Source organism: Syzygium oleosum, unplaced genomic scaffold (assembly GCF_021117445.2).
Source record: "Syzygium oleosum isolate NSW1041296 unplaced genomic scaffold, Sole_v2.1 Sole_v2.09, whole genome shotgun sequence".
NCBI classification, from domain to species: domain Eukaryota; kingdom Viridiplantae; phylum Streptophyta; class Magnoliopsida; order Myrtales; family Myrtaceae; genus Syzygium; species Syzygium oleosum.
This window is the reverse complement of record NW_026607493.1, coordinates 1520465-1545556: the sequence shown is the minus strand read 5'-3', so window position 1 is coordinate 1545556 and position 25092 is coordinate 1520465. Positions and strand designations below refer to the sequence as shown.

The 25092-nt window shown below is 40.5% G+C and overlaps 3 protein-coding genes across 8 annotated transcripts in view; all 3 read left to right on the top strand.

Annotated features, from left to right (window-relative positions):
- The window catches only part of LOC115690207 (kinase-interacting family protein-like), a 60603-nt gene extending 35538 nt beyond the window's left edge, over positions 1 to 25065 (top strand). Inside the window, exons 1-5 of one of the 6 annotated variants that reach the window (XM_056314955.1) lie at positions 20761 to 20882; positions 21018 to 21066; positions 21909 to 22135; positions 23923 to 24925; positions 25024 to 25065. In XM_056314955.1, coding sequence (XP_056170930.1) covers positions 21029 to 21066; positions 21909 to 22135; positions 23923 to 24887 — 1230 coding nt within the window. In that variant the 5' untranslated portion in view covers positions 20761 to 20882; positions 21018 to 21028 and the 3' untranslated portion in view covers positions 24888 to 24925; positions 25024 to 25065. Of the gene's footprint in view, positions 1 to 20760; positions 20883 to 21017; positions 21067 to 21225; positions 21413 to 21908; positions 22252 to 23922; positions 24979 to 25023 lie in introns of those variants that run through there. The other 5 variants (XM_056314957.1, XM_056314956.1, XM_056314954.1 and 2 more) reach the window with 5 other exon arrangements.
- LOC115690202 (sufE-like protein 1, chloroplastic/mitochondrial) lies at positions 113 to 733 on the top strand. The gene has a single exon (XM_030616468.2). The coding sequence runs from the start codon at positions 259 to 261 to the stop codon at positions 568 to 570; it is 312 nt and encodes a 103-aa protein (XP_030472328.1). The 5' UTR covers positions 113 to 258; the 3' UTR covers positions 571 to 733.
- On the top strand, positions 13394 to 15510 carry LOC115690253 (uncharacterized). The gene has a single exon (XM_030616546.2). The coding sequence runs from the start codon at positions 14297 to 14299 to the stop codon at positions 15251 to 15253; it is 957 nt and encodes a 318-aa protein (XP_030472406.2). The 5' UTR covers positions 13394 to 14296; the 3' UTR covers positions 15254 to 15510.
- Positions 25066 to 25092: the final 27 nt, after the last annotated feature.

Genomic DNA, 25092 nt, shown 5'->3' with positions numbered 1-25092 from the left:
ACTTAATTCATCAATTGTACGAAAACGTTTAATGTAAAGTTCATGAACCATATCAACTGCAGTGAACATTGTGCTAAAGTAAGGGACCGTATTGGACATTGAATATGTGTGATTATCCCTTTCCTAGTCAGAGTCATCATCATGCAAACCTAAAATCTGAGAAGCGTCCCCCAACGATCTTTATCCCTCTTTTAATTTTTTTTTTTGTTCCCCGTTCGATCACATCCGCCGGCAGTGTGGGCTTCGCTTCGGGTTTGCATGGCTTCCAGAGCATCGAGCGCGTTGCTGTCGAGAGCCGGCAGGATGAGGTCCAAGCTCCAATCCTCGCTCGAGGCGAGCGTCTTGGAGATCGAGGACGTCTCGCACCAGCACGCCGGCCACGCCGCCGTCCGCGGGAGCGGCGCCGCGGAGACCCATTTCAACGTCAAGATCGTGTCCTCCAAGTTCGAGGGGAAGAGCCTCGTGAGCCGCCACCGCCTGGTCTACGACGCGCTCGCCGACGAGCTCCGGTCCGGGCTCCACGCGCTCTCCATCGTGGCCAAGACCCCACAGGAAGTTGCCCCCAAGTAAATTATTAGGTACTGATCTCGTTGTCTGTGATGGGTGTTGTTCGACTTGGAATCTTGAATTGTTGGAGCCTGGGGCCTACGTTACCTGTTTGACGAATTGCCTGAACGGGATGTAACTTGCAAATCCTCTTTAAATGGTATTGCATTGTGATTTATAGGTTGAATTGTATGTTTTTGGCTGCCGTGACTTGTCTTTCGCGTCAAATGCGTAGGTAAGCACCGTACTTGGTGAATGTGTAGTCCATGTACCCGTGCTTTTTAGCTAGATTGAGTTCATAAATGGTCCGAATTCTCACGCGGGGGAATACGGTTAATACAGCAGTTCATTACAACTGGTTACCAACAGATTCTGTGAGAGAGTAGCCGAGCCAAGTTCTCCCTCTAACTAATTCACCATCAAATGTCCGTCAAAGTCTGGCTTGCAAGTCTAAATATTCTAACCTTGCGACTTGGACATTACGATTGTGCCTGACTGAAAGGTTTTGCTAATTTCATCTAGCTGATGGACATTTGTCTTTGGTCCTAGCTTCCTGCTTAGATAGTTGTCATTTAACTGGTAAATATAATATTGGCAAGGGGGCATAAGGACTGTATAAATTTGAATTTCCTCTTCCTCAGAAATAGATTGACTTCATTTCTAACCATCTTTGGTCTATGACACATTGTTGAACTTGCTGGACCTTTAAACTTTATGCTGAAGATGTAATTGTTCCAAGCTCTGAAGAATTCTCGGATGTACTAGTACTAGCGAGTGCATCAAACATGCAATTATCGATTCTATTCTTGCCAAGTACATATCGTTGTTTAACTGAATAACTAAATAAAAATAGATTGACTCACTTATTAAGCATCTATAGAAATATTTTGGCAAGCAGTTGAAGTGAATAATGTGGTGTCCACACCAGCAGAATACTATGGCACCCATGAGAATTTTTCTGCTGTGTGTTGTAGGGTGACCTTTGTTGCCAGAAATTTTAGCTGTTGGGAAATTGATTAATTATGTTATATAGTATATATCTGAACAGTCTCTGTAATGTGTAAACCTGGCCTTACGCATGAAATCACACAGAATATGGATTAAACCTCACCACCAAAACCAAAAAAACGCAATTACAAGAAATTAGGCAATATGACAATTAAAGGGTGTTGTAAAATTCCAACTCTTGACCTGTGCTCTTTTATCACATTAGACAACAATTTTGGCAAAGTTGTAAGTTATCAGGATATGGGTCCATATATACGTATAAAATAACTCGTAACTCATGCTCTGTTTTTGAGCTCGGCACATTTGGTAACAATTTGATGTGGGCTTTAATCAGTAATGTATTCACATGAATCCTTTCTGGAGGTGTTCTGGTCTCAGTAAGCACTCTCAAGCTCAACCTAGGGGTGCCTTCATGCATTTATACCTTGAGTCATATATGGCATTTGGTTGAAATGTATATGCTGTCTCGCCTTCAGAATATCAAAAGGGAGGTTTTGAACTTTGAACATGGACCTGGCCACCATAATAGCCCTTTAGTTATCCATTGGTCTCGGAGCTTATTGGGCTACAGGACAGTATAAGACCGAGCCCTTAGATTATTATGGTGTTACGTGAGTACCTGCAATGTATGTGTCTCCCCTAAGTAATAGTAAGTGCATGCTTCCATCTTAAAGCACCTTATTTTGGTACACAAATGGTTATTATGCTGCTTGTGCTACTGTGGGCTGTTGATATGGAATATCTGTCATGGAAGCATTAGTCCTTCATTTAGAGGATGTCTGCTGCAGTTAAATCCTCATCCCACTAATTTACCTGGTCAGAGTATGGAATTCTGGTTTGAAGATTGACAATTACGCCTTTCTGCATGCATGACATAACATTTGCTTTAGCCTTTATGGATCTTCTATGATCAATCTGGCTGGAATGGCCCAAAAAATTGAAGAAAGAAAAGAAATACATTCGCATCTTAATATGCTCCTTAATAACTAGATGGCATTTCTTGAGGATTTTGAGGGTTCACCAATATGTATAGGCAGTAGATGTAAGTTGTCAGATTGAAGTTCCAATTGTAGCAGTGGCTAGCTAAACTGCCAATGTTGCCCCTTGTACGATTTTTGGGGTAATTCAATGCTTTTTGATAGCTTTTACCTGCACAAGGCTTATTAATATTTGTTTCTTAAACGATCTTGATGCACCTGTGGAGGTCAAAGTGGTGGGGTTTTCATGGTGGTTCTCACTTCTCCTCTTTCAATAGATATGCAATATTATCTAGAGGACATGAGAGATTCTTGGAGCTTTCTGCATTGATTGTAGATCATGATTGTTCGGTTGCTATAGGTGCAGTCTCTGTGGGAGCTCGTTATGATCTGCATGGCACTGTGTTGGTAGCGGTAGCATTGTGTTGTTCCTCTGTGTATCCAGTCTCTAACTTCTCCATCATATGCCAATTGGAACTTTTGCAATTGTCTGATGACCTTTTCCGGTTGAATTAGGTTTTTTGAAACTGATTATTTAGGCTACCATTGACGTTCTATAGGAACTAGGAAGTACTCGAGGAAATCTTTTATCTTATGGCCATAGAACTTTTCCTAGCCATCTATCTCAAATGCTTATAACATTCTATTGTACCTTGTTGTCTTCCATTCGAAATGTAAATAGTCCTTTCACTTTGTGAAAAGCTCATGGAAGTGGAGGAATTATGGATAGATAATCTGAGAGAGAGAGAGAGAGAGAGAGAGAGAGATACATCGTCTTCCAACATTGACCCATCTTCTTTAAATGGATGCCCAACAAAAGAAATCAAGATGAATTGATTCGTACTCCTTGTTATTTCATCTGCATATTCAATTCTGAACCATGAGGAAACAGAGTATAATATGTGTTCTTTAAATGGATGCCCAACAAAAGAAATCAAGATGAATTGCGTCGTGTTCCTTCTTGTTTTTTCATCTGCATATTCAATTATGGACCACGAGGAAACAGAGTATAATATTTGTTGGGTTTGGACTGTTTGTCCACCTTGCCTTTAGATATGGAGGCAGCTTTATCATTGCATCATTATTTTCTCCTATTTTCTGGTATATTATATTGCCCAATTATTTCAAGATTAATGACGTGACATCTCAACTGTTCAGCGTGTTCTGCCTTCGATCCCTATCACTGTACGTGGCATTTAGAACAAAGTGTTATTCTGTCATGGTTGTCAAGATTAAGAGAATGATGGTTTATCAATGATCCGTTGGTCTCAGTCTCAGATATAAGAGCTGTCAGTTAACTGATGATGTTTGTGCTCTCTTTCATATGTGAATTTATATGGCGTAATTCTCAAAAAAAAATTTTGTTTTCTTTCTCTTTTTATCCCTATACCGTAATTCAAGAAAAACATGACAGTTTTATTGTTTCAATTATTTCGGTTGTGATGGCCAAATTGTCTAGTTGCTTTTTCTCTTTAACAGTTGACAAAAACATTGAAAAATTATGATTGCCAAATGACACTAAATTCTTGAAAATGGGTAGTTTTTTCAAGTTGATTTATCATTGGAGAACTTTTGCAATATTTAGATAGGCCAGATGCGTAGTTTAGCAAAGATACAAGTGAAACTTGACCTCAGGTTTCCGAGAACATTTCTTTAAAAGCAATTTGGCAACTATAAAAGACCCAGGAGAGTTCGGTGAAGTAACAGTTGTCTCAAAGATGGAACGGGACAAGTGCTCACAGTTGCTTCTCATTTGTTTAGTGAAGACGCAAATGAAACTTGAGTTGCATGGTTTTTTTTCTAATACCATGTACATAAAATACCTTTTAATTGGTAGATTAGAGTTAGTGTTACAACATCATCTTCCTTGTTGGGACTCCTTTAGAACATAGCAGAATACCAGTCCTTGTCAACAGCCCAGCAGTGCCCATGTGACTGTGGGTTGGTGTTTGAATGAAAGTAGGGTTCCTTTAATTATGTTGAATTTCTTATTGGAGATGGATGAACCTGAGCCCCATTTGATTTAAAATAAAGTGATAACTTTGATATTTCAATTCTCATTTGTTCTTTATTATTTCACCCTTTTTCTGGTTTATCTTTTGGCGCCACCTGTCGTCACTTCAAGCTTCGCCTCGCGAATCTAAGAAGAGCACAAACAAATAATGTGAATCAACTTAATAGAAATTATATCGACAGAGAATTAAACATTGTAGGACCTCATTTGTTCTTTTATTGTTCTTTGTCCATTTTCCTCTTGCAAAAAAGCTCTGTTTTATGGTAGCAGATGCTCTTAAATGGGAGTGCAATAACTAATAGTTGCCTTTTGCTTTCCTTTCTTGTTCTTTTGTTTTTTTTCTCTCCCCCCTCCTGCTTCCACCAATTTCGAATGGCCTTTGTACTTTACTCTTCTTGGATGCCTTTTCCTTTTGGTACGGTCTTAATGATAGAGCATTAGATTCTATTGCGAGGTATGAGAAGATTTTGCAGCCTAGATATAACAATAACAAACCCTCTTGATCATTGTTTTGGGCATTACCTAGTAAAGTTAGTCAAAGACTATTACTTTGGTGTTCAAGATGAAGATAAAGAAGACAGAAGATGGAAGAACATAAAAGAGGGATATTCCCTCTGGAGGCCCTTACAAGCTACTAGAGCCCGCACTAAGAAAAAAGGATAGCATAACAAGTAATCAACATCTTCGAGCCGATGATAATTTTTAAACGATGATCATTTGGCAGATTGTAGTTTGAAGCTCCATTGGTCAGTATAACACCTGAAGATACCTTACCATCGGGAAAACTATAATATCGGTTGGTGTACTCACATGCATCAACCAATTCCAAAAGGAACAAAACTGTTGTTATCAGTGCCTGCAATTTTTCTCTTTTGATCTGGACGGCTCACTTAACGAACAGTTCATCAGTATGAGTGGTCAATTCTGCGTATTATCATGGATGTACGAACAACCTAATAAAACATCCGAGTGGTGTCAGGGATTAACGACGAGATATATGGAAAGAGACGGATGCTTATGCTGAATGACACTCTTTTCTATAGCATTATCAAAGTTTGGAGGGTCCCTTATCGACTAATCTATTTCTTCTGCACATGGTTTCAAGTATCTACTGTTTGTACAAAAACTCTTTCTTAGTTTGTCATCTTCTCTCATTGTTTTTTATCTGAGTTCATGGGACATGCTTCTTTAGCTCATCCACCCACAATTTATCAAGACATGGTGCACCTAAACCTTTTTCCATCTTATCTTTTCCTAGATATCCTCTGTATTCCATGTCTCTTAAGTAATTCTTCAGGCTCGGTTGGTACTGGCTCTCTCTTTCGCCTCTTCCCAGAAAGATTTTGGAGATGCTCAAAAAATTCTTCACCAAGCTATCTCTCCCATTTGTTTAAAAGCACACAACATTAATTTTAAAATTTCAGGTAAAGAAATGAAAGTTCAATAGTATGAAGCTTCGGTTCTGCATTGTTTATTCGGATGGTCATTGTTTAATTCCAAGGAATCGTGAACAGAGACCTTCTAGGAACCAATACCATAGGCAAGCCCTGGCAGATTCTTCTCCTAGCAACAAGCAAAGACCTGGAGGTGTCAGAAACTGTCCTGTTTAAAGTAGACCAAGCTAGTTCATGATGAAGGAAAAAAAATCTTATTGTTATTGTATAGAATACAGTCACGGCTATATTAGAATGGGATTGAACCCTTTGGGATTGTTCTGTTTTTGGGTATCTAACTGCGGAAATCATGATCAACTTATCAGCACATGCCTCTTTATGCTTATACTCTTTTTACAGCCAGAGTTTTGATAAAAGCCCTCAGCTTTCAATTTCCCTTTCCTTCAAAACCTTATCCCTCAACAATTCTTAGCTCAACGTGCCTGTTGTTTCTCATCCTAGAAGCTGTCAGTTTCATGATTCATTCTTTCTAGTTGCCCTATCCGCATGGCGCTTGGTGTCTTCGATCCGCAAATTGCCCGATTCACGCATCCATTAGATGGAGCAGCCTTTCTTTCGCATCTAGCCTAAATTGGTACTGGCATTGAATCTTATATGGTGATTGGCATGTTAGCTGGATGGATCTCACTCAGAGTAAATTGATACCTAGATATGAAAAAGCTTATGATGTATTTCTTGCTTATCCCATGTCACTACGATAGCGCATTAATCCGCCGGTCACAACTTATTATCATTCCAAAATGGCCTACCTTACCAATTTAATGCAGAAACCGATTGAAAAGAAACTTAACCTGATTGGCATCATTGTCTGTGTCATACCCCAAGAAATATCCATGTAGCAACCCCACAGTCGAGAGAGGATGCCATTGTTGTTCGTGGTTGTATCGTATTAATCCTTGCTAGTTTTGCTTTATATGGTTTCTTTCGGATAGCATTGTGTTATGTACTGTTCGATCTTTATCCAGTCTTTGAGATTGACATGCAAATGAAAGTTCAAGCACACCATAGCATCACATGAATTTGTACGCCCAAGCTTTCCCTTTCTTGATGAGGAAAGATGGGCCACAAATTTCATGTGCGGTTGAATTTGCACTTGTAAGCGTGAAATGGGTTCAAGAGAAGCAATTCAATTTGGGTGCAAGATTCAATCAAACCTTCCAAAGTGCTCAAGCCAAAGGAGCCATGAAAAGTACTAGAAAAAGAGGTGCAAGGTGCACTAGAAAAAGTATGCATACGTACATATATATATAAATCATAGAGGAAATGGGGTGCACGAAATGATGACAGAAGGGACCCAATCATTCTATTGAGCCAAACTTTACAAGTAGCTTAGCTTAGCAACAAAGCGTGAACCGCCCCAGCAAAAAAATCGTGCACTAGTCTTCAAATTCAAGCAAGTACAGAGCATGCCTTCTTATTGCCGATTCAGACAATCTAAAGGACCCCATGCAACATCGAAAGGAAAGGGACTCCTTACATGCTAGATACCCTTTTGAAATGACCCTTCCTACTTAAGAAACACCCAATTGAAAATAAAAGAAGAAAAAAACAGAGATTTTTCCCCCCAAAAAAATGGGGAAAAGGAAGGGAAATTAGTAAAATGCGAGAGCGCCGTCAGGTGGAGCCACCCCACTATCACCACCAATCTTGGACTGCAGTGGCTTATACAGTTCGATCGTTGGACACTATATAGCCCCCTAAATCGTGAATCCTTTGGTGTCTCCATCTATAGGCTCATGACCAGTCTATGTAAATTAGGAACACTTGCATTTATCTCTTTCATTTCCTTGAAAGCAAGCTCTGGTTTTTGGCTAATACCCATGATTTTGATTTGTTCGATTTTGTTAATAACCTTTCGAGCAGCAACGAGCTGATGGAAAAGTTAATGGAGTCTTGCCAAGATTGCAGATACTGCAGATCTTCTGCTTGGAATTTTAATCTGCATGTGTCTATCTCCTACACCCTCACACATTGCTGTCTGCAGGATGATCTATCATGGTTGGTGGGTTGGTTTCAAAAAGGCACGAAGTTTATTAAAGAAGCACAAATAATGTTGATGTCAATTTAAAGCAGGAAGCTTGGTGATCACAAATTCATGTTGCATGCCCGTATTTTCCAATTGTCCTGATAAACAAACGCATTAAAGTCAGATTGATTTGATAAAATACAGGAAAAGTCAACACTGGCAAAGCCCACCTACTCTCTGACCCAAAAAAAAAAAAAAAAGCCCACCTACTCAACTGAGCTTATAGATGCAACGCCAGGATACAAAGACTTTTTGCCAAAATTTTAAGGTACCCCAAGTCAGCAAAGCTTTCGATCCAAATGTGGCATGGAACTTGGAATTTCAAGAGCAAAAATTAATAAGGAATCAATCAAGAACGCGAGTGTACATAGAATTCTCTCTTCAAAGACCACCTTGATGGAGTCAAGGACAATCATTTGAAGGTGGAGGATGGATTTGATTATGCCCTAGCTGTTAATTATGTTCTCTATCCCCTCAATTTCACTTTTGATTACTTTCCTTTAATTACTCCCCATCGGATTAGGCGAGCGCGCGCGCACTTTTTCATTCCGCTCACCATATATGCTTAAAAAAGAATTCACTTTTGGCGAAATAATGCGAAATTTTTCACTCTTTTCAATCTAAATAACATTAAAATTACATTTTAGAACCATGAGATGCCATATAATTACATTTATATCTCGACATCGCTATACCATCTCTTTTATTCATCTTCCTGCGAAGCGAATTCAGCTAAATTAGTGTTCGAACATATGTTTGTATGATCTTACAGACAGATCAGTTGAATGGTCATGAAAAATTCAGAATTCTTCTGGACGGTGCAAAAGGCGAAAACTCAGGATGGTGGGAGATAGAATGAGAAATTGACATTGGTTTTGAATATCCCCACATTACAAAGGCTCGTGCCTTTTTATCAATTTCACTGTGAGACAATGACCTGACGTTAGATTCAAATTCAAGAGTGCTCCTTTGAATGTGTAGTGTACGTTATAATTGAAAGAGAAGGACTGATGAATAGCTGGTTTTTTGTTATTTTGTATTCGTCTTGTATTCACATTATTATTTTTTAGGTGCGAGAAAATAAAACTTAAAAATATTGTAAAAATACACGTGAGTACGTGATTCATATCTATCATAATATATAATGATAAAAGAGGTTCCTATGTTTGAAGAACTTAATCTTACATGTGCATCTTTCCTAAATTTCCTTATACTACTTATCTTAAATATAATGGGTGATTAAAGTTGGTAACTTCAGAAAATTCGGAGAAAACCCTAAACATTATTTTATTCTCTTATAATTTATTTTTTTGGGGCCAAAATTGGATAAAATTTTTTACTTGCTTATTAATTCTTCACTAGTTTTAAGCATTACTGTTTTTTCTTTGCTCTCTTTCTAATAACAAGAAAATAATTTATCTTTCCTACTAATATATGAAAGATTTTATTTGGTTAGCATAGAAAATAATTTATCACGACTCTGGCGAAAACATAAAAGATAAAAATCGTAAAAGATGGCCGCTGTTGGATCTTTTTTCTTATATTGCAGACTGAAGTTGCTCCCACCAATCTCATCGTGCCTAATATGCATATTTATATGTGCCAGTTGCACTCATGAATGCGTATAGCTCTTGAACTTAATCGAAAACCTAATCAAGAAGAACATGAATTTATCCAAATGGGTACTCACCGAACTCTGACCCAAAACATGGAATGATTACAAGAAAGTCAAATCACTTTCTGGTGAGCTTTGTTGTTCGTTAAGAGTCTGGTATACGATAATGTAATTAAACTGAAGGAACGGATAACCCGTCCTTAGTTCTTCTAAGCACAAGAGTAAGTGAAAAGGTCATTGACCTAAGAAAAGAGCAAAAACAAAACAACTTCGAGAAGATAGAGGCAGATACCAGAAAAAGAGAGAGGAACTGTGGCAGAAACCACAAATGACGCAACGGAGAAAGCTACTTCAACTCCAAATTGGATCGTTACTCGTTTTTATGATCAATCACGACGTATAATACGATAATAAAGCTTTATGATTGATATTGTATGTCGATTGGTTTATGATCTGATGGATGATGGGATTTGAAGGATCCTGATTAAGTGAACGTGCGTGCGTCTTGATTTCAAAGGCGCTAAGAACGGGTGAAGCATATGACTTTCAGACGTCGAGAATGTGCATTTTAGACTTCTCTGTCTTTATCATTTGACAAAGCCACGTAAACCCTAAAAAAGAAAGATTATTCAATCATGAATCATCCATTTTGGTCCCTCAACTTTACCCGTGTCGACCAATACGACACAAATTGAAACGGGCAATCGAAAGAGAGAGATTCACAATTAGGGTTAAGGTATTCCACGCATTCAATTTTAGTTAGTTCTTTCTAAGGGTGAGCATAATTTTAGGGTAGAACGTGAAACTTAAGAACCGGACAATGAGAATCGGTCCAGTTCCAAGTTCCAAGGTATGCAGGGTAGGTTCTAGGTTTCAAAAATTGGGAAATTTGTTTCGACGAGTAAGTTTCAAGTTATAGCTAAGTAAAATCTAGAACCTAGAACTCGGAACAAGTTTTTGCGTTTTTCTTGGTGTGTATTTTCACGCGATCCTATGGTATTCCATGGCTTCCAATTATGAGTGTATAATCTGGAACCACTAATTTAAGCTTCCATTTTATGACCGAGACTTTTACTTTATTAATATTTCATATTTCTCATGTGTCTAAATATAAGTTATGATTAGTGGATGGTAGCAGCAAGTAGTGGTCATAAAATGTGATATTTAACTACAATCGTTCAATTAATAATACATGTGAAATTTGATAGATCTTAGAACCGATCCTGAAACCAGTGACAGGGTAAGTTCTAGGTTTCAGAGCATGCATGGTAAGTTTCGGGTTTCAAAAAATGAGGAACCTGTTCGAACGGCAAGTTTCAGATGGAACTTATAAGGAACCTGAAACTTCTGGAACCGCTCACTCCTAGTTCTATAGACACACGATGTTCAATATTCCTTTAGGACATTATTATCCTTTCAACTACTTGTGCATATATTTGTTACACTGGGGATGTTTCTCTATAGATCAAAAACAAATATGAAAATGAAGAGATGCCCGAAAGAAATATAAAGGAGAAAGTGTAAGAAAAAGGTTGTGGGGGTTGGGTTGGCAAATGGCCAAGCTCCTCATAATTCTCTGCTCCCTGGGGTCAGACAAGAGACCCCATTTCCCCCGTTGTCACAATATTGACCGTAGATGACTAAAGATATTTTTTCCCTCGAAATTTTTTTGAAAAAAACTAAAAGCTTCTTTTTTCAGTGATATAAATACTTATTTATTTATGGATCTGGAGTCACCTCACACCAAAACCACCACAGTTCTAGAGGCAACGACTGCCTTTTGGTCATTTTTGCCAAACAACTTGGATCCTCCAAAAGTCCTACTCGTCGATTTTGAAATGGTCTTGATGGTTGTTGATCCATCTTTTTCTAGGGCATGATGTTTGATATTTAGCAATTAATTTCCCGAGGGTCCTTTTCTAGCTTATAATAGTCGAGGTTCACGCACTTTGTCTTATCTTCACATTATTACCGCATCGATAAAAGTCTTTTCGGTCAATGGAAGGAATTATAGTAGATGGTAAAGTAGACAAAGCAATTGGTGTACATAAGTGAGCAACGATCAATTATTGCAACTTTACTTTCACAAACGCAATAGTGTTCGGAAACATTCAAAATAGAGCCACCCTTTTGTTTCATCAACTTGGTTTATTTTCATTCGTGTCGATCAACGCGACATGTTCAACCGAGTGCACATTTCGCCGAGTGGTCGACAACTTGGGAATGGGGAGCTTGAGCGTAAGGTAACCCGGGTTTTGAATATCACGATCGAGATAAGGAAAAAGAAATTTACAAAATCAAGAAAAGCAAAAGCATCCCCTAAAAAAAGAAATAAAGGAATTTGCATCTCATAGGATAATACTTAGAAATAAACCGGGGCCTGCCATGGATCCTTGGTGTTGGTTACTGAGGGTACCTCACCATAGCAGGGATATTACTGCCGATTGGGACCGCCCAACCTGTCTAGGTGTATACACCTGGCGGGCTAATAATACCGTGCTTCTTATTTTAACATGTTAGTGTCTGCATGCATAGCCTCCGATTGAAGAGAAAGTTTTTATTTCCTCTCTTTAGGGAATACCTCTGAATTTTTAATGTCCCAGAGTTCAGGCGAAGCAGTTTTATTACATACTTAGATCCAAGAAAAGCAAAAGTATCCCCTAGAAAAAGAAATAAAGGAGTTTGCATCACATAATAGCCTTCCCGAAAACTAAAACAGGCATATCAACCCCAACTTCAAATAACAAAAAAAAACACAACCAAAACCAGACCCACAGGGCCAAACACAACAAACATAGTCCAAGCAAGGCAGATTATCACACCATCCCATACTATTATATTTATATGGTATGATGATCGATGAATTGATGATCTACTTCGTTATTAAAGTCTTTCCACAGCTAGAGTCGCTCATTAGTGGACAACGCTGCATGCTGGAGCGGCGTTAAATTGAAAAAAATTGGATTAGGTTCTTTTGTTTAAGCTGTAAAATAGGGAAAATTTCAAATGAGTACCCAAAGTGGGGTCATTTTCTCAAAAAGGGGTCCAAAGTGGACGTAGTACCAAATAAGAGCATGAAGTGCCCAATCAATCTCAAATAGGGGCGAAGTGCGATTAGTCTCAAGTAAGGGCTAAGTTTGTTGGCCAAATGCTCACCGGCCGTAAGTACGTCACTATTTCATGATCGGAACAAGGGTAATTTCGTCTTTTATTTTTTAAATTTTTGTTGTTTCTTTTTGGCATTTTTCTATTTTTTTCTTTTCCTTTTCCTTTTCTTCTTCTTTTTTCTTTCCTCTTTTTTCTTTCCTCTTTTCCCTCCGAAAAAAGTAGAAGAAAAGGAAAAGGAAAAGGAAAAGAAAAAAACAGAAAAGGAAAAAAGAAATAAAAAAATTAAAAAGTAAAAGACGAAATTACCCTTATTTCGATCATCGGAACAGTGACGTGCTTGCCGGCCAGTGAGCATTTGATCGGCCGCCGAACCCAAGCCCTTACTTAAGACTAATTAGGCACTTTGGGTCTCTATTTAAGATTGATTAGGCACTTCATGCCCTTATTTGATACTATGTCTATTTTAGACCCTCTTTTGAGAAAATGACCCAATTTTGAGTACTGATTTGAAATTTTTCCTGTAAAATATGATGAATAATTGGCTCTAACTTTCTTATTAGTCAATGAACGCCACCACAAAAAAAAATTCTGAAAATTTTCATTTAAACATCGAACGCTTCTGGTGTGTGGGATATGATCGAGGGTGGGGCTTTGTTTAGGAGGGAGAAAGATGTTCGGTGTTTAAGCATCTCGCGCTTTTATAAAGCCCCTTCCTCTCCGGGTGGTCCGCTGTTCAGTGTAGTGCAGAGCAGAGAGACAGCTTGTGTACAGTGGGTGTCTTGAGGCGTTTGGTTGGTGTGTATGGGATCTGCAAAATCGGTTAAGCTCGAGAGGACAAGAACACAGGGCATATATAGTTGCTGATAGGTTCTTGCTTGCCTCTGCATGTTGCATTAGTTCATGTTCTTTCTTCTGGTTTTTGTGCCTTTGCAGAGTTTGAGAAGGGCTGGTGTTTGCGAAGCCCCGTTTGCTTCTTTTTGCTTTCCTTTGCTTTTGTGAGGAATCTCCTCTTATATTGTTCTGGAGGTTTCTTGTCCTTTTTCCTACTCTGCCCAAGAATTTTGAACTTGCTTGCGGAGGTTGTCGTTAAGATTTACTACCTCTCTCTTTCTCTCTCTCTCTCTCTCTCTCTCTCTCTCTCTCTCTCTCTCTCTCTCTCTGTCTCTGTCTCTGAATTGGCTGGAAAATGTCTGTTTCGTCAATTGAAGACACTGTCCGTGTTTGGTGTCTCAGGAATTCTCTTTTATCTTCCTGCCCGTGTTTGGTAAGTCGACCTGTAAACTTTGGAGTTGATAAATTTTCCAGAGAAAATGGCGGTTTTTAAAGCTGTTTCAGGGCATTACGTTTTCTCATTGCTAAAACCAGACGGTGGTGGCGAGCGGATTTCCATGTGCTTGTTCATCAGAATCTCTTGAATCTCCCCTCCTTTGTCTTTTACTTCAAGGATCTCAAAGATTCCCAACACCCTTTGCTCACTTTGGTTTTGAATTTTTCGAGAAAACCACTGTTTCAATAGCATCAAGATTTATCATTATTAAGACTAAAAGAATGGATGATCCACACAGAAAATGGTCGCAGAAAAAGGCTACAACATTTGAGACCACAATCTGGGCTATCAAGATAGCACTGATCTGTCTAGGAATTGGGTCCTCCCTAATTCTGTTCAAGATTGCAGTGATCCCATACACATCAACCTTCCTCGTCTCCACTATCCCCTGCTTCTGGAGCTCCATCAAGGTCTTTTTCGCCCCACCTTACATTTATATCCTCCTGAACATCATTATCGCCGCCATTGTTGCTTCATCCACCTTCCACCACCAGAGCCAGATCATGAAACCTGTGAAAAGGGCTCTCCTCCACACCGAAAAGAGCCTGAATCTGAACTTCGGTTTCAAACGTGAAGAAGATGAAGCAGCAGTCTTTGAGGTCGTTGCTTCGCAAGATGCCACCAAAGAGTCCCATCGTCAAGATCAAGAATGGAAAAATATCACCTTTACTCAAAATCAAGAAAAACAAGAAGAAGTGATCAAGCCCATGGTGGTGGTGGCTTCTGTCGACAAGAACGTGGACCCATCAACGGAAACTTCCGACGACGAGGCTCTCTCGGGCAAATCCGGCAAGCTTACCGGGGAAACCGCCGGGGAAGAGAAGGTGGGCTCGCCGAAACCCGAAGAACCAGATGACTCGCTGGACTCTGTTTGGATGGCCATCATGGAGAGCCAGGGGAGGCGGGCGACGCGGCAGCTGAAGAAGAGCGATACGTGGGATTCACCGCCGAGGGTTGTTACGGCGGCTCGGGCGGAGGCCTTGCCGCCGCCGCCGACGGCACGTCCGTGTCGGCGCGAGCTGCGGAAGTCGGACACGTTCAGGGAGAGGGTGACGAATCACGACGAGTTGCACCGGCGAGCGGACGAGTTCATAAGGAAGACCAACAACGACCTGAGATTGCAGAGAGAAGAATCCAATCAGCGTTACATCGAGAGGGTGAACCGCGGGGTCTATTGACTGCAAGAGTTCTCCGGGATCAGTCTAATCAGAGTTTCGGGAGGTACATTACGAGTTTTTCAGTGCATCACAACATCGGGCGACCGTTATCAAGAACTTCAAGGCTTTGTAATGTTCATGTTGATAGTTTCCGTTTCTTCTGTTGCCTGTCATCTCTCTCTTTCTCTTTCTTTTCTTTTGGGTTTCATAGATAGCGCTAGTAATGTACTCTCGGTTGCAGCTTGTAATATGAATGAAGTCTCTTCTGTTGTCTGTTCTGTATCGTCTTGTCTGAAAATGATGAAGTTTTCTTCGTATTTTCTTGGTTCTTTTTCCGAGAAAAAGTTCGCAGACAGAGAGACTTTTGGTTTCCATGGCGCCTCTAATTTTGTTTGCTGTCACCTCCATGGACTTGATTGGGTCCTCAAGGAATCGTTCGGCTTTTGCATGTGTGTTTGCCAGTTGTATCCAATCAAAGCTCGAAATGGATCTGCTCATGCTCACTCCAACTCCGACATGATGAAGGCAAGTTGAAATGGAAGTCCATCTTTTGAATAATGTCATAGCGGGATGATCATTATCATTGCACGACAGTCGTGCGAATCTGCATTCTTGTGTTTTTTTTTTGGGCTTGGGACTTGGGAGTATATGAAATTAATTAAAGAGTGGGAAATTGAAACTAAATTAAACCAATTTCATTACCGGCTTACGGTTAAACGTGACTGCCCGATAATAAAAGTACGGTATTGTCTATCATTAAATCGCGATTTAGAGCTATGTCGTGAACAAACCCCTACTTAGCATTCGATTGCGAGGCCGTGGCAACGGGACAGCTCAATGGGCAATCGATTCTTTGTCGGCACCTTAAGTCGAACAATCTTGCGGCGGGTGAGTCGGGTCTAAACACTTTTTTTTTCCCTGAGCAAAATAGTTATGGGACTCCTTTAGTTGTCGTTGCTAAGCTAACATAAAAGAAAGAAAGCAGAACCTTGTTTTATTAGTTTTGTCTACTAAATGATTAATCAAAGGTGATTACAAAGTACCACCGATCTTCCAGAAAATAGGACTATGATTGAAATTTTACACGAACACGAGATTAATAGTAGTCATGCCAAATAATTCTTTGACCTAATCAACAATCATGGGCAGACGACTAGATCAAAAGCAGTAAATAGAGAATGTTCAAAGCCCGAAAGAACATGGAACATGGAATCGATTGCACCAGGCCTTAGCCGGTTTCTTCAAAATGCTTGTCATTTGCCAAGGCCCAGAATCACTTGCAAGCCGTAGGCTCATCCGCACTCAACCTTGAAACCATGTAACTCGTGTTAAGGACTAGGGAAGGAAGCGAGTACCCAGTTTATTCTGACTTCGAACTGGGGTAGCAATTCGTCTTCGTGGGTCGTGTTCATGTCGTATCGACTTAAGGCTATACTGCAAAACAGGTCGATCCGAATACGACAAACTTATCGTGCCGACCAACTTGACATGAACACGATCCGAAAATCAGTTGACACGAAACGATCCTTGAAATACGACTAAATAATGGGTTAATATAATACGACATTTTTTGTCCTTCTCGATCATATACCGAATTCCATTTTGACCTTACTAATATATAGGGGTGGCAAAATGGGTCATGGATCCGTATTTTATTTCTTACTTAATGGTTTGAGTGAAACATGGGTTGCCTATGATTTGGAATATACGTAGGGATGGGTCTAACAAACCAAAGACCAATCAATGATGGGTTCTAGTGGGCTTGGAACGAACCCACTTTCAACCCATTTAATCAAAAAGAAATGCTAAGGTCATCTTGCGCGCACTCTCTAAGGCTTCGTTCGTTTGGCGGAAAATATTCTTCTTTTGGAAAATATTTTCTCGAAAGTCATTTTCCTGGAAAATATTTTCCCGGAACATAATTTTCCGGTGTTCGGCGACCAATATGAAAAAGTTTCGGAAAATATTTTTCGCACGGCGAACGACGGCGGCGGGCGGCGGCGTCCGGGCGGCGGCGACCGGCGACGGCGGCGGCGACCGGCGGCGGCGGCCGCACCGGCGGCGGCGGCCGGTGACCGGCGGCAACGGCGGCGGCCGGCGACCTTAGTGAAGAAGAAGAAGAAGAAGCTCCGGAAAATGATTTTTGCTTTTGAAAAAGCGGAAGTCATTTTCCGTAGACTTAGGCTATTTTGTGAGGGGGGAAGGAAAATATTTTCCCACGGAAAACGTTTTCCGCCCCCCGAACACCGGAAAACCCGGAAAATATTTTCCGGGAGAATATTTTCCGCCAAACGAACGGAGCCTAAAACTCCTTTTGGTTTGTAGAAAATTTTCTATAGAAAAATACTTTTCTCGTTATCCATTATTTTGGATCACTCAATAAAGTAAGTCGACGGAAAATCTACACTAAAATTTAGGAATATACTTTGTCTTTTAAAAATAAAAAACAATTTTCAAAGTATAACTAGACATCGGTACTTGGGTACGAGAACCCCAATGCCTGTACTCCAGTCCTCAATAGCGTGGCCCCAATCCCATAAGTCGAGCTTGAGACACAAATGCCCATGCTTTTTAGGTCATTGCGGCCATGTCTATGTACCAGGCTTCCCCCTCCCTAAACAATAGCGCTTGGACCTCGATCCATTGAGACTGGGCTTGGGACTCTAGGTGGCCATTCCCAAGTACAGTGCCTGTGCCCGGATCCTTGGTGGCCTGGGTATCCAACTCCTGTGCCCAAGTCTCCTCCGAGTGGCCTAGGTCCATCAAGGTCTGGTCTGAGTCCACAAAGATTGGACCCGAGACTTAATGCCCATGCCTGAGTCATCGGCGGTCATGCATAAGTACCTTGCTTCCGCGCCCAAGTCACTGATGCTAAGGCCCGAGTCCTCCTAGGCTCGATTGCTCGATGACTGGGCCCAAGTCCACAAGGTGGGCCCAAGGCCTAGTGCACTACTTGAGTCATCGATCATGTTCCCAACTCTAGCGCCCAAGTCATCGGTGCTTGGGCCCGGGTCCATCAAGGTTGGGCCCTAGATCTTGGTGGCCATGTCAGGCACCTAGCTCTCATGCTCAAGTCATTGATGCTCAAGCTCGGGTCCATCGAGGTTGGGCTTAGCTCGGGTCCTCAACAATCCCTTAGAAATGAAGTGAGGGGTAAGAAGATCCACGAATTGAAGTAGAACGCCCAAGATTTCAAATGAACAAGTTCAAATTTGAACATGACCTTTCTAATTTTCGAAAGTTAGGGGCAAGAAGATTTCTGAAAAAACTCTACCCTCTGCTTCTTCTTTTGCTTCGTGCCTCTAGTTAATGTTAAAGCTTCACGAATCCTTTGTAACTATTTGGTTCACATCGAAGCTCCGTGAAAACAGCGAGAGAGTTGAAATTCTTTCTCCTTAGTAGGCCTCCCGTTTACATCGAAACTTTATAAAAGCAGCAAGAGAGTCAAAGTACTATACTTTTCATAATCACAAACGTGTATGATCATGTTTTCTCTCTTGTACTAGATTTGACATTCGCCGGCCGATTTATATCGTCGATGTCGTTGTAGCCCATTTATTTTTCTTGCCATAGTTGAACCTGTAGCCCAAGAATGATGTAACGAGATCATTTGTTATTTATACGTATAATACTCATGGATTGATTGTTGTAGGGTGTCTCCATTTGTGCATTGGTGGTTTTTTTAGCAGTTAATCGCAAGAAATTTTTATCATCTCCCTTTATGTATTTTGAGTTTATTTATATTGATATGCAGTTCCTACTAAATAATAGACATATACAAATATATCCGATTTTATTACTGTAATTTACCGAACGGTAAATAAGATATAGCAAAACTCGTGAATTTTATATCCTCGCTAAGCTAGTCTTATTTTTACTAGAAAATCATATGACCAAACACAAAGGTTAGCAACCTGGGGACTGACCTCTGCCCCGATGTGTTGGCGAATATTGGAAGAAACAATGATACTGCTAATTAAGCCTATGCATCTGTTCTTGGAGACGTCCCTGGTGTTTTCAACCGCGACCTCAACGGTCGTTTTCTTTGTCGGAATCTAATCTGTGATTTGGGGGCTAGCTAATACCCCTGTACTTGAAGTCTATCTAGTCATAAATGCAGGGTGAATTCCCTAAATACACTGTCAACTATAGATCGAGTCTCAAATTTACTCCGAACTTTTTTTATCTTAGAAAAAATCTTAAACTTTAGGTCCAATCCCAAATCTGTCCTTAACTTTTTTTTATCTCAGAAAAAACCCAAAACTTTAAGTTGAATCCCAAATCTACCCCAAATTTTATTTTGTGAAAAAAAAATTAGCAAATTTCAATTTATTTTCAAAAATATACCCTCGTGATCCAGTCTCAACTTGACGTGGCACTTCCACGTCGATAGCAAATGCACATTAGCAAAGTAATGGGGCGATATGTACAGATCAACGTCGCATTTCCACTTCAATAACAAATCCAACCCAATAAAAATTATTCAAATTCTCCAAAATAAAACCGTTCTAGGATATGAAAATAAGGGACGATAACAATCCACCCCAAAAAAAATTTTTAATTTAAAAAAAACCTAATTTTTAGGTTCAGTCCAAATTTGCCTCGAACTTTTCTTTGTCTAAAAAAAAGGTCCCATTACTTTGTCTATGTGGATTTGTTATCGATGTGGAAGTTTCATATTAAGTTGAGACTGGATCACGGGGTGTATTTTTGAAGATAAATTAAATTCTGGTGATTTTTCTTATACAAAACAAAATTTGGGGCATATTTGGGACTAGAATTAAAGTTTGGGGTTTTTTCTATGACAAAAAAAAGTTCATGGCAGATTTGGGACTGGACGTAAAGTTTGAGGTTTTTTCTGAGACAAAAAAAAGTTTAGGATTTTTTTTTAGATAAAAAAAAGTTTAGGACAGATTTGGGACTTGACTCAAAGTTTAAGGTTTCTTAGGGAAATAGGCCTATAAATGCATAGTGTGTTGTCAAAAACACAAATAACTTAAAAGACAACGTTGTCTCATGAGTTATGTTGATATAATAGTTTTTGGGCTGCTGTAAGTAATAATATATTGTGAGTCATAAATTTTTGAAGGAATAAACTCCATAATAATTTATTATTTATTATTTTAATAATTTATAATATATTGTTAATCTCACAATAAGTTAATCATTTCTTTTTAATGCCCATTATATTCTCCACAAAATCTTCAATTATATCGCCACACGTCATCATCATGAGCGTCCATTAAAACCGTTCTTTGTATCGTAATAGAGATACTCGAACATGTGTACATACTACATGACATTAAGCAAAAATGAAATCCAGAAGGGCTGAAGGAAGAGTCAAACACATGTGTGGCCGTGGATTTTACAGACTGTCATTGAATCATAATAGTTGCTTGCTTTCTTCCAGTCATCTGCAAAATTGTCTGCTCGAAGCTAGAAACAAAAGAAAATCTAAGCAATAGATTTCATTTAAGCTGTGAAAATGACAGCACACGATGCTAATGGTATATAAATTCGAGTGCATAAATGGAACTGTCTCCGGACAGACCTATGGCTACTGAAGTCCTCTCTCTCTCACTCTCTCTGTCTGATTTTCCCTCTTGAGCAAGGAGGCAAAGCTTCGAAAATGAAAAGGAGCAGCAGCCCTGTCCGAATCTGACAAAAAGCCGCGTGACTCGGTCTCTCATATCCAAAAGATTGTCTTCCTTCTCCTCCTCCTTCGTCTCTCTCCCTCTCTGTCTCTCTTCTCTCCACCACGCTCGCTCGCTGGCTCGTTCGTAAGCCCCAGAGAACATGTCCTTGACGCTCTTTCAACAGCGGACTTCACAACTGTGAGTTTCTTTTTCTTTTCAAGAGCCACTCCACAGTTCTTCGGTCTTTCAAACTTGCTTATTCTCGTGCGGTCATATGCCGGGCGAAAGATGTCAGATGGGTTTTCTTGTTTCTTTTCCTCGTTGCGTCTTGCATCTTCTTTTCTTCTCCGTTCGAAGAACGGAAGGACTGGGTCGTCGACTGCAAGGAAAGAAGGGAATGAACGGAACAGAACCATGATAACATTTTAGTCATGCCAGTCTTTCAGGAATACAGGAACGTCAAGTCGAAGAAAGAGTTTAGTTTAATCTAGTTTAATAGTCTGAGGAGAGAGAGGGAGAGAGATATGGGACAAGACAGGTTAAGGTTTCTTGTTTTCTTTCTGTTTTCCTTCTGTGTTTACAGAGTATGAAAATTATTGCGTGGGGATGTGAGAAGGAACTGTTTCAACGCCGTGAATGTTCAGGGTTTTGCATTTTGGCCAAAATTTAACCCCCTCCCCCGCTCTCTCGAGATCTGCGTCGTCTTCTTCCCTCATCACACGTACAAACACAAACGTCTCTTTGACAAGCTTTCCCATTTACGCATGTCTGCATTGTGTGGGACGCTGTCTCCATCGTAGTTGTACGGTCTTTTCCTTGAGACCTCATTTATTGCCCTCTTCTTGAAAAGGACTAGACATTGGAAACCGTAGAGTGGTGGACCTGCGGAGGGAAAGCAAATAGTGAGACTATGATTTTCTTGGCAAAAATTGAATTTTTTTTGTTGGGTTGATGTGGTACGTCGTCTGTTGAAAGAGTTTGAACTTTGGACAGCATTTAAAATGCGATCTTATGGTGGATATGGGTGTCTTTGGTTGAAGGGATTTGAATAGGGTGGGTCCTTACGGGGTCCAGCAGAGAGAGATGATGAAGCAGCTGGACAAGGAAGAGGAGAGAGAAAGAGAGAGCGGCATTGGTGTTCTTTGTGCCATTTCCAAGACGCCGATGCAGTCGTCTCCTTCTTCTTCATGGCCCTCAAGAAGCTCCAACAGGACCAACACCACAACCCCTACCCCCATACCTTCATGGCTCCTCTCTTCCATTGCAGGTAACTTCGACTGGTCCCCATTGAAACTTTGACGCAAAGCCCATGTTCATTTTCACATGTTTGGAAGATGAAAATCACAGGCGTTGTTGCAGTGTCCATTGTTCATGCAAGTATCGGTCTCTCTCTCTCTCTCTCTCTCTCGGTTTTAATTTTGAAATGCTTTTTGGTCTCTCGAGCTGGCTTTTTCAGGACGTTCGGAGAGTTGATTAGCGTCTCTCCAAAAGCCATATCTAAGGAACCAAATGATTTCAAAATGGCCAACTTTGCGAACTGAAACTGCCTCATGAAATCTGAGGAAAGTAAAAGGCGACAATTGCTTGGTACTTGGAAGAGATTTGCATGTGTTAACCTTCTCTCCTTATTAGGCCCTACATAAAGTGCAATTGCTGCTAAAAGCGTATCCTCTTAGGTTTGTCAAACTTAATTTGAAATTATTGCTTTTGCAGAAAGCATAATCATTTCGTAAAGGCTGAACTACTTTTGAAGTCGGTTGACTTATCCAAGAAGCTCCTTTAATATGAACTTCCTTGTAGCTTACTTCTTTCTAAGTCATACTTAAGAATTTCGCAGTCACGAAGAGCTTGAACTGAAATCAAGAGATTAATTAGTTAACTAATTAATCCCACTTATAAATAACCTAACTTTTGAACATGAATTATATATATAAAGGAGCTTTTGAGTAGGACAAGATGAATGAATTACTGTAGTGTGCATGGACGTAGGAGGCTACCTTATCAGTTAGGTCTCATGATGGGTTTCTTTCCTACTGCGACCGTGTCTTCTTCTGTGTCAGTGTCTCGTCCCTCTTTTCTGTTCATGCATAATAAGCCCCACTCCCTTGTGTTTTTGAAATTTGAAACCATAGGCAGAAAAAGAAAAAAAAAAGAGAAGAATCTGTTTCTCTTTCTTTGCTTGCCTGCTTTGCTTTGCTTTGCTTGCTTGCTTGCTTCGCTTTCCAAAGGATCGTTTCGTTGGGATACGTTGACGGCGACCTTTCTTCAATGTAGTTCGATTTCGAATCTCGGAATTTGGATCTGAAAAGAAGAATTTCGATGCAAAAATGGTGGAAAGTAATGGACCAGGACAAGGTTGTAATAAATGCCCGCCTGTACCCTGGAGGCAAAAATGGTTGGCCTTGATTTTACGGTCCTAGGCATATTTGACTTGTGGACTCGAACTGACAAGAGCGAAGGACCAAAATCAAAAATGAAAATTTAGGGGCTTAAATCTTCAGTTCCTAGTGATTCATTTCCGAATAGTAGAAAGTTCAAGTTTTCGGGATTATTGAGGCAACAACAAGAATAAAAAAGAGATAGTTCCTTACGAAATCAAAGAGATGCAATGTTGATCTGAAAATTCAGAACTCTTTTGGTGCATTTAGCAATAGCTCAAAGATGGAAATGAAATTTCATTTTTGGTTCTGTACAGAGCATCGAATTATTTCACTCCTATCATGGTGCTGTACTGCCGCATCTTCAGGAATTTGTCCTTATTTGACTAATTATTGAGTCCTCTGATAGCACAATACAGCAGCTGTAGCATGTAGTGCCCATATGTTCTCTACATTAGGAGACATGGCATGAGACATTTCTCATTATTGCTTCTGAACTTCATTTGATGATTTGAACAGGATAGACTGGGTTAAGATATAATTTTTTAGGTTGATTTTTTAACTTTAATGTTGATTATAATTGTCAATCAGAAGTCTCGCGTGTCTCAAACGATTAAGTTTGCAGTAGGGTCACATTACGTTCTCTGTTCTGACTTGGAGCTTTATACTGTTGTAGATCTAGATGAAAAAATGAAGGCTGCGCTCGGGAACACTGACGAGGATGGAAGCGGCGATACGCTGGCAAAACGCGCCGAATCATACTACCAGAAGCGCCCTCAGCTCATCGCTCTGCTTCAGGATTTGTACAAGTCCTATCTCTACCTATCTGATCGTTACATCCAAGCCCTCTCCAAAAACAAGAATCACCCTCACTCCCGACAGTCCTCGCATGTGTCCGCCCTAACCGACCACGACTACTCCGAGAACGACAAGGAAGAGGACTGCTGGACGGTCCAGATCGATTCCTCGGATGCCGAGAGCTCGCTCTCGTACCAAAGTCTCCTTCCACTGGCCAATCTTGGCAATGTAGCGAGTCTCGATGCATTTGTAGCCGACCTTGTGGTCAAGAACGTGGAGTGCGACATCCTCCTGAATGAGGTCTCCATCTCCGAGCAACGATGCAACGACTCGTCGAGGAAGATTGAGCTGCAGAAGAGCCTTCTTGAGGTCCTAGAGTCTGAGAGGATGATATTGCTCCACGAGAACACAAGGTTGGGGTACAGAGTGAGCGCGCTAGTGGAGGAGAACCGCGAGCTGGTTTCGGAGTCGGTGTTTGTCAAGAGGAAGGCGGGCGAGTTGGCCCGGTGCATGATGAAGATGAGGGAGGACCAGAGGGTGCTGCTGCTGAGCCGCAAGATTGAGGACCTTCAGGGGCAGATATACGGATTGGAGAAGCGGAACAAGGAGTACTACGAGCAGCTCGTGAAGAGGGGTCAAGAGGATCATAAGATCGATGCTAAGAAGAAGAAGAATGACAGGGAAGTAACTTTGGAGTCTTGCCTTCCAATTGGGAAGCTCAAGTTGAAGAATAATGGCAATGAGAGCGTGAAGGGTGATGGCGGGAAGAGGGTGACCAAGTGGTGGGAGAGGGTGAAGAACATGGACATATTCATGTGTGGGATGCAGACAGATATTAGCTAAAGTCGATGCTCACCTTTTGCTATCTTTCTTCAGCTGAAGTAAGATGAACTATAGCATTATCTATTGAAGATGAACTATAGCATTATCAATAGTTCCAGACTTGCCCAGAATAATGTTTTGCTCTTCCTTTTTGTAGGTTGTTTGGATGGCAGAAACGTCGTTCTAACGTCTCCTCGTATAGTGCAAGAGACTTTTTTTTTGGTCG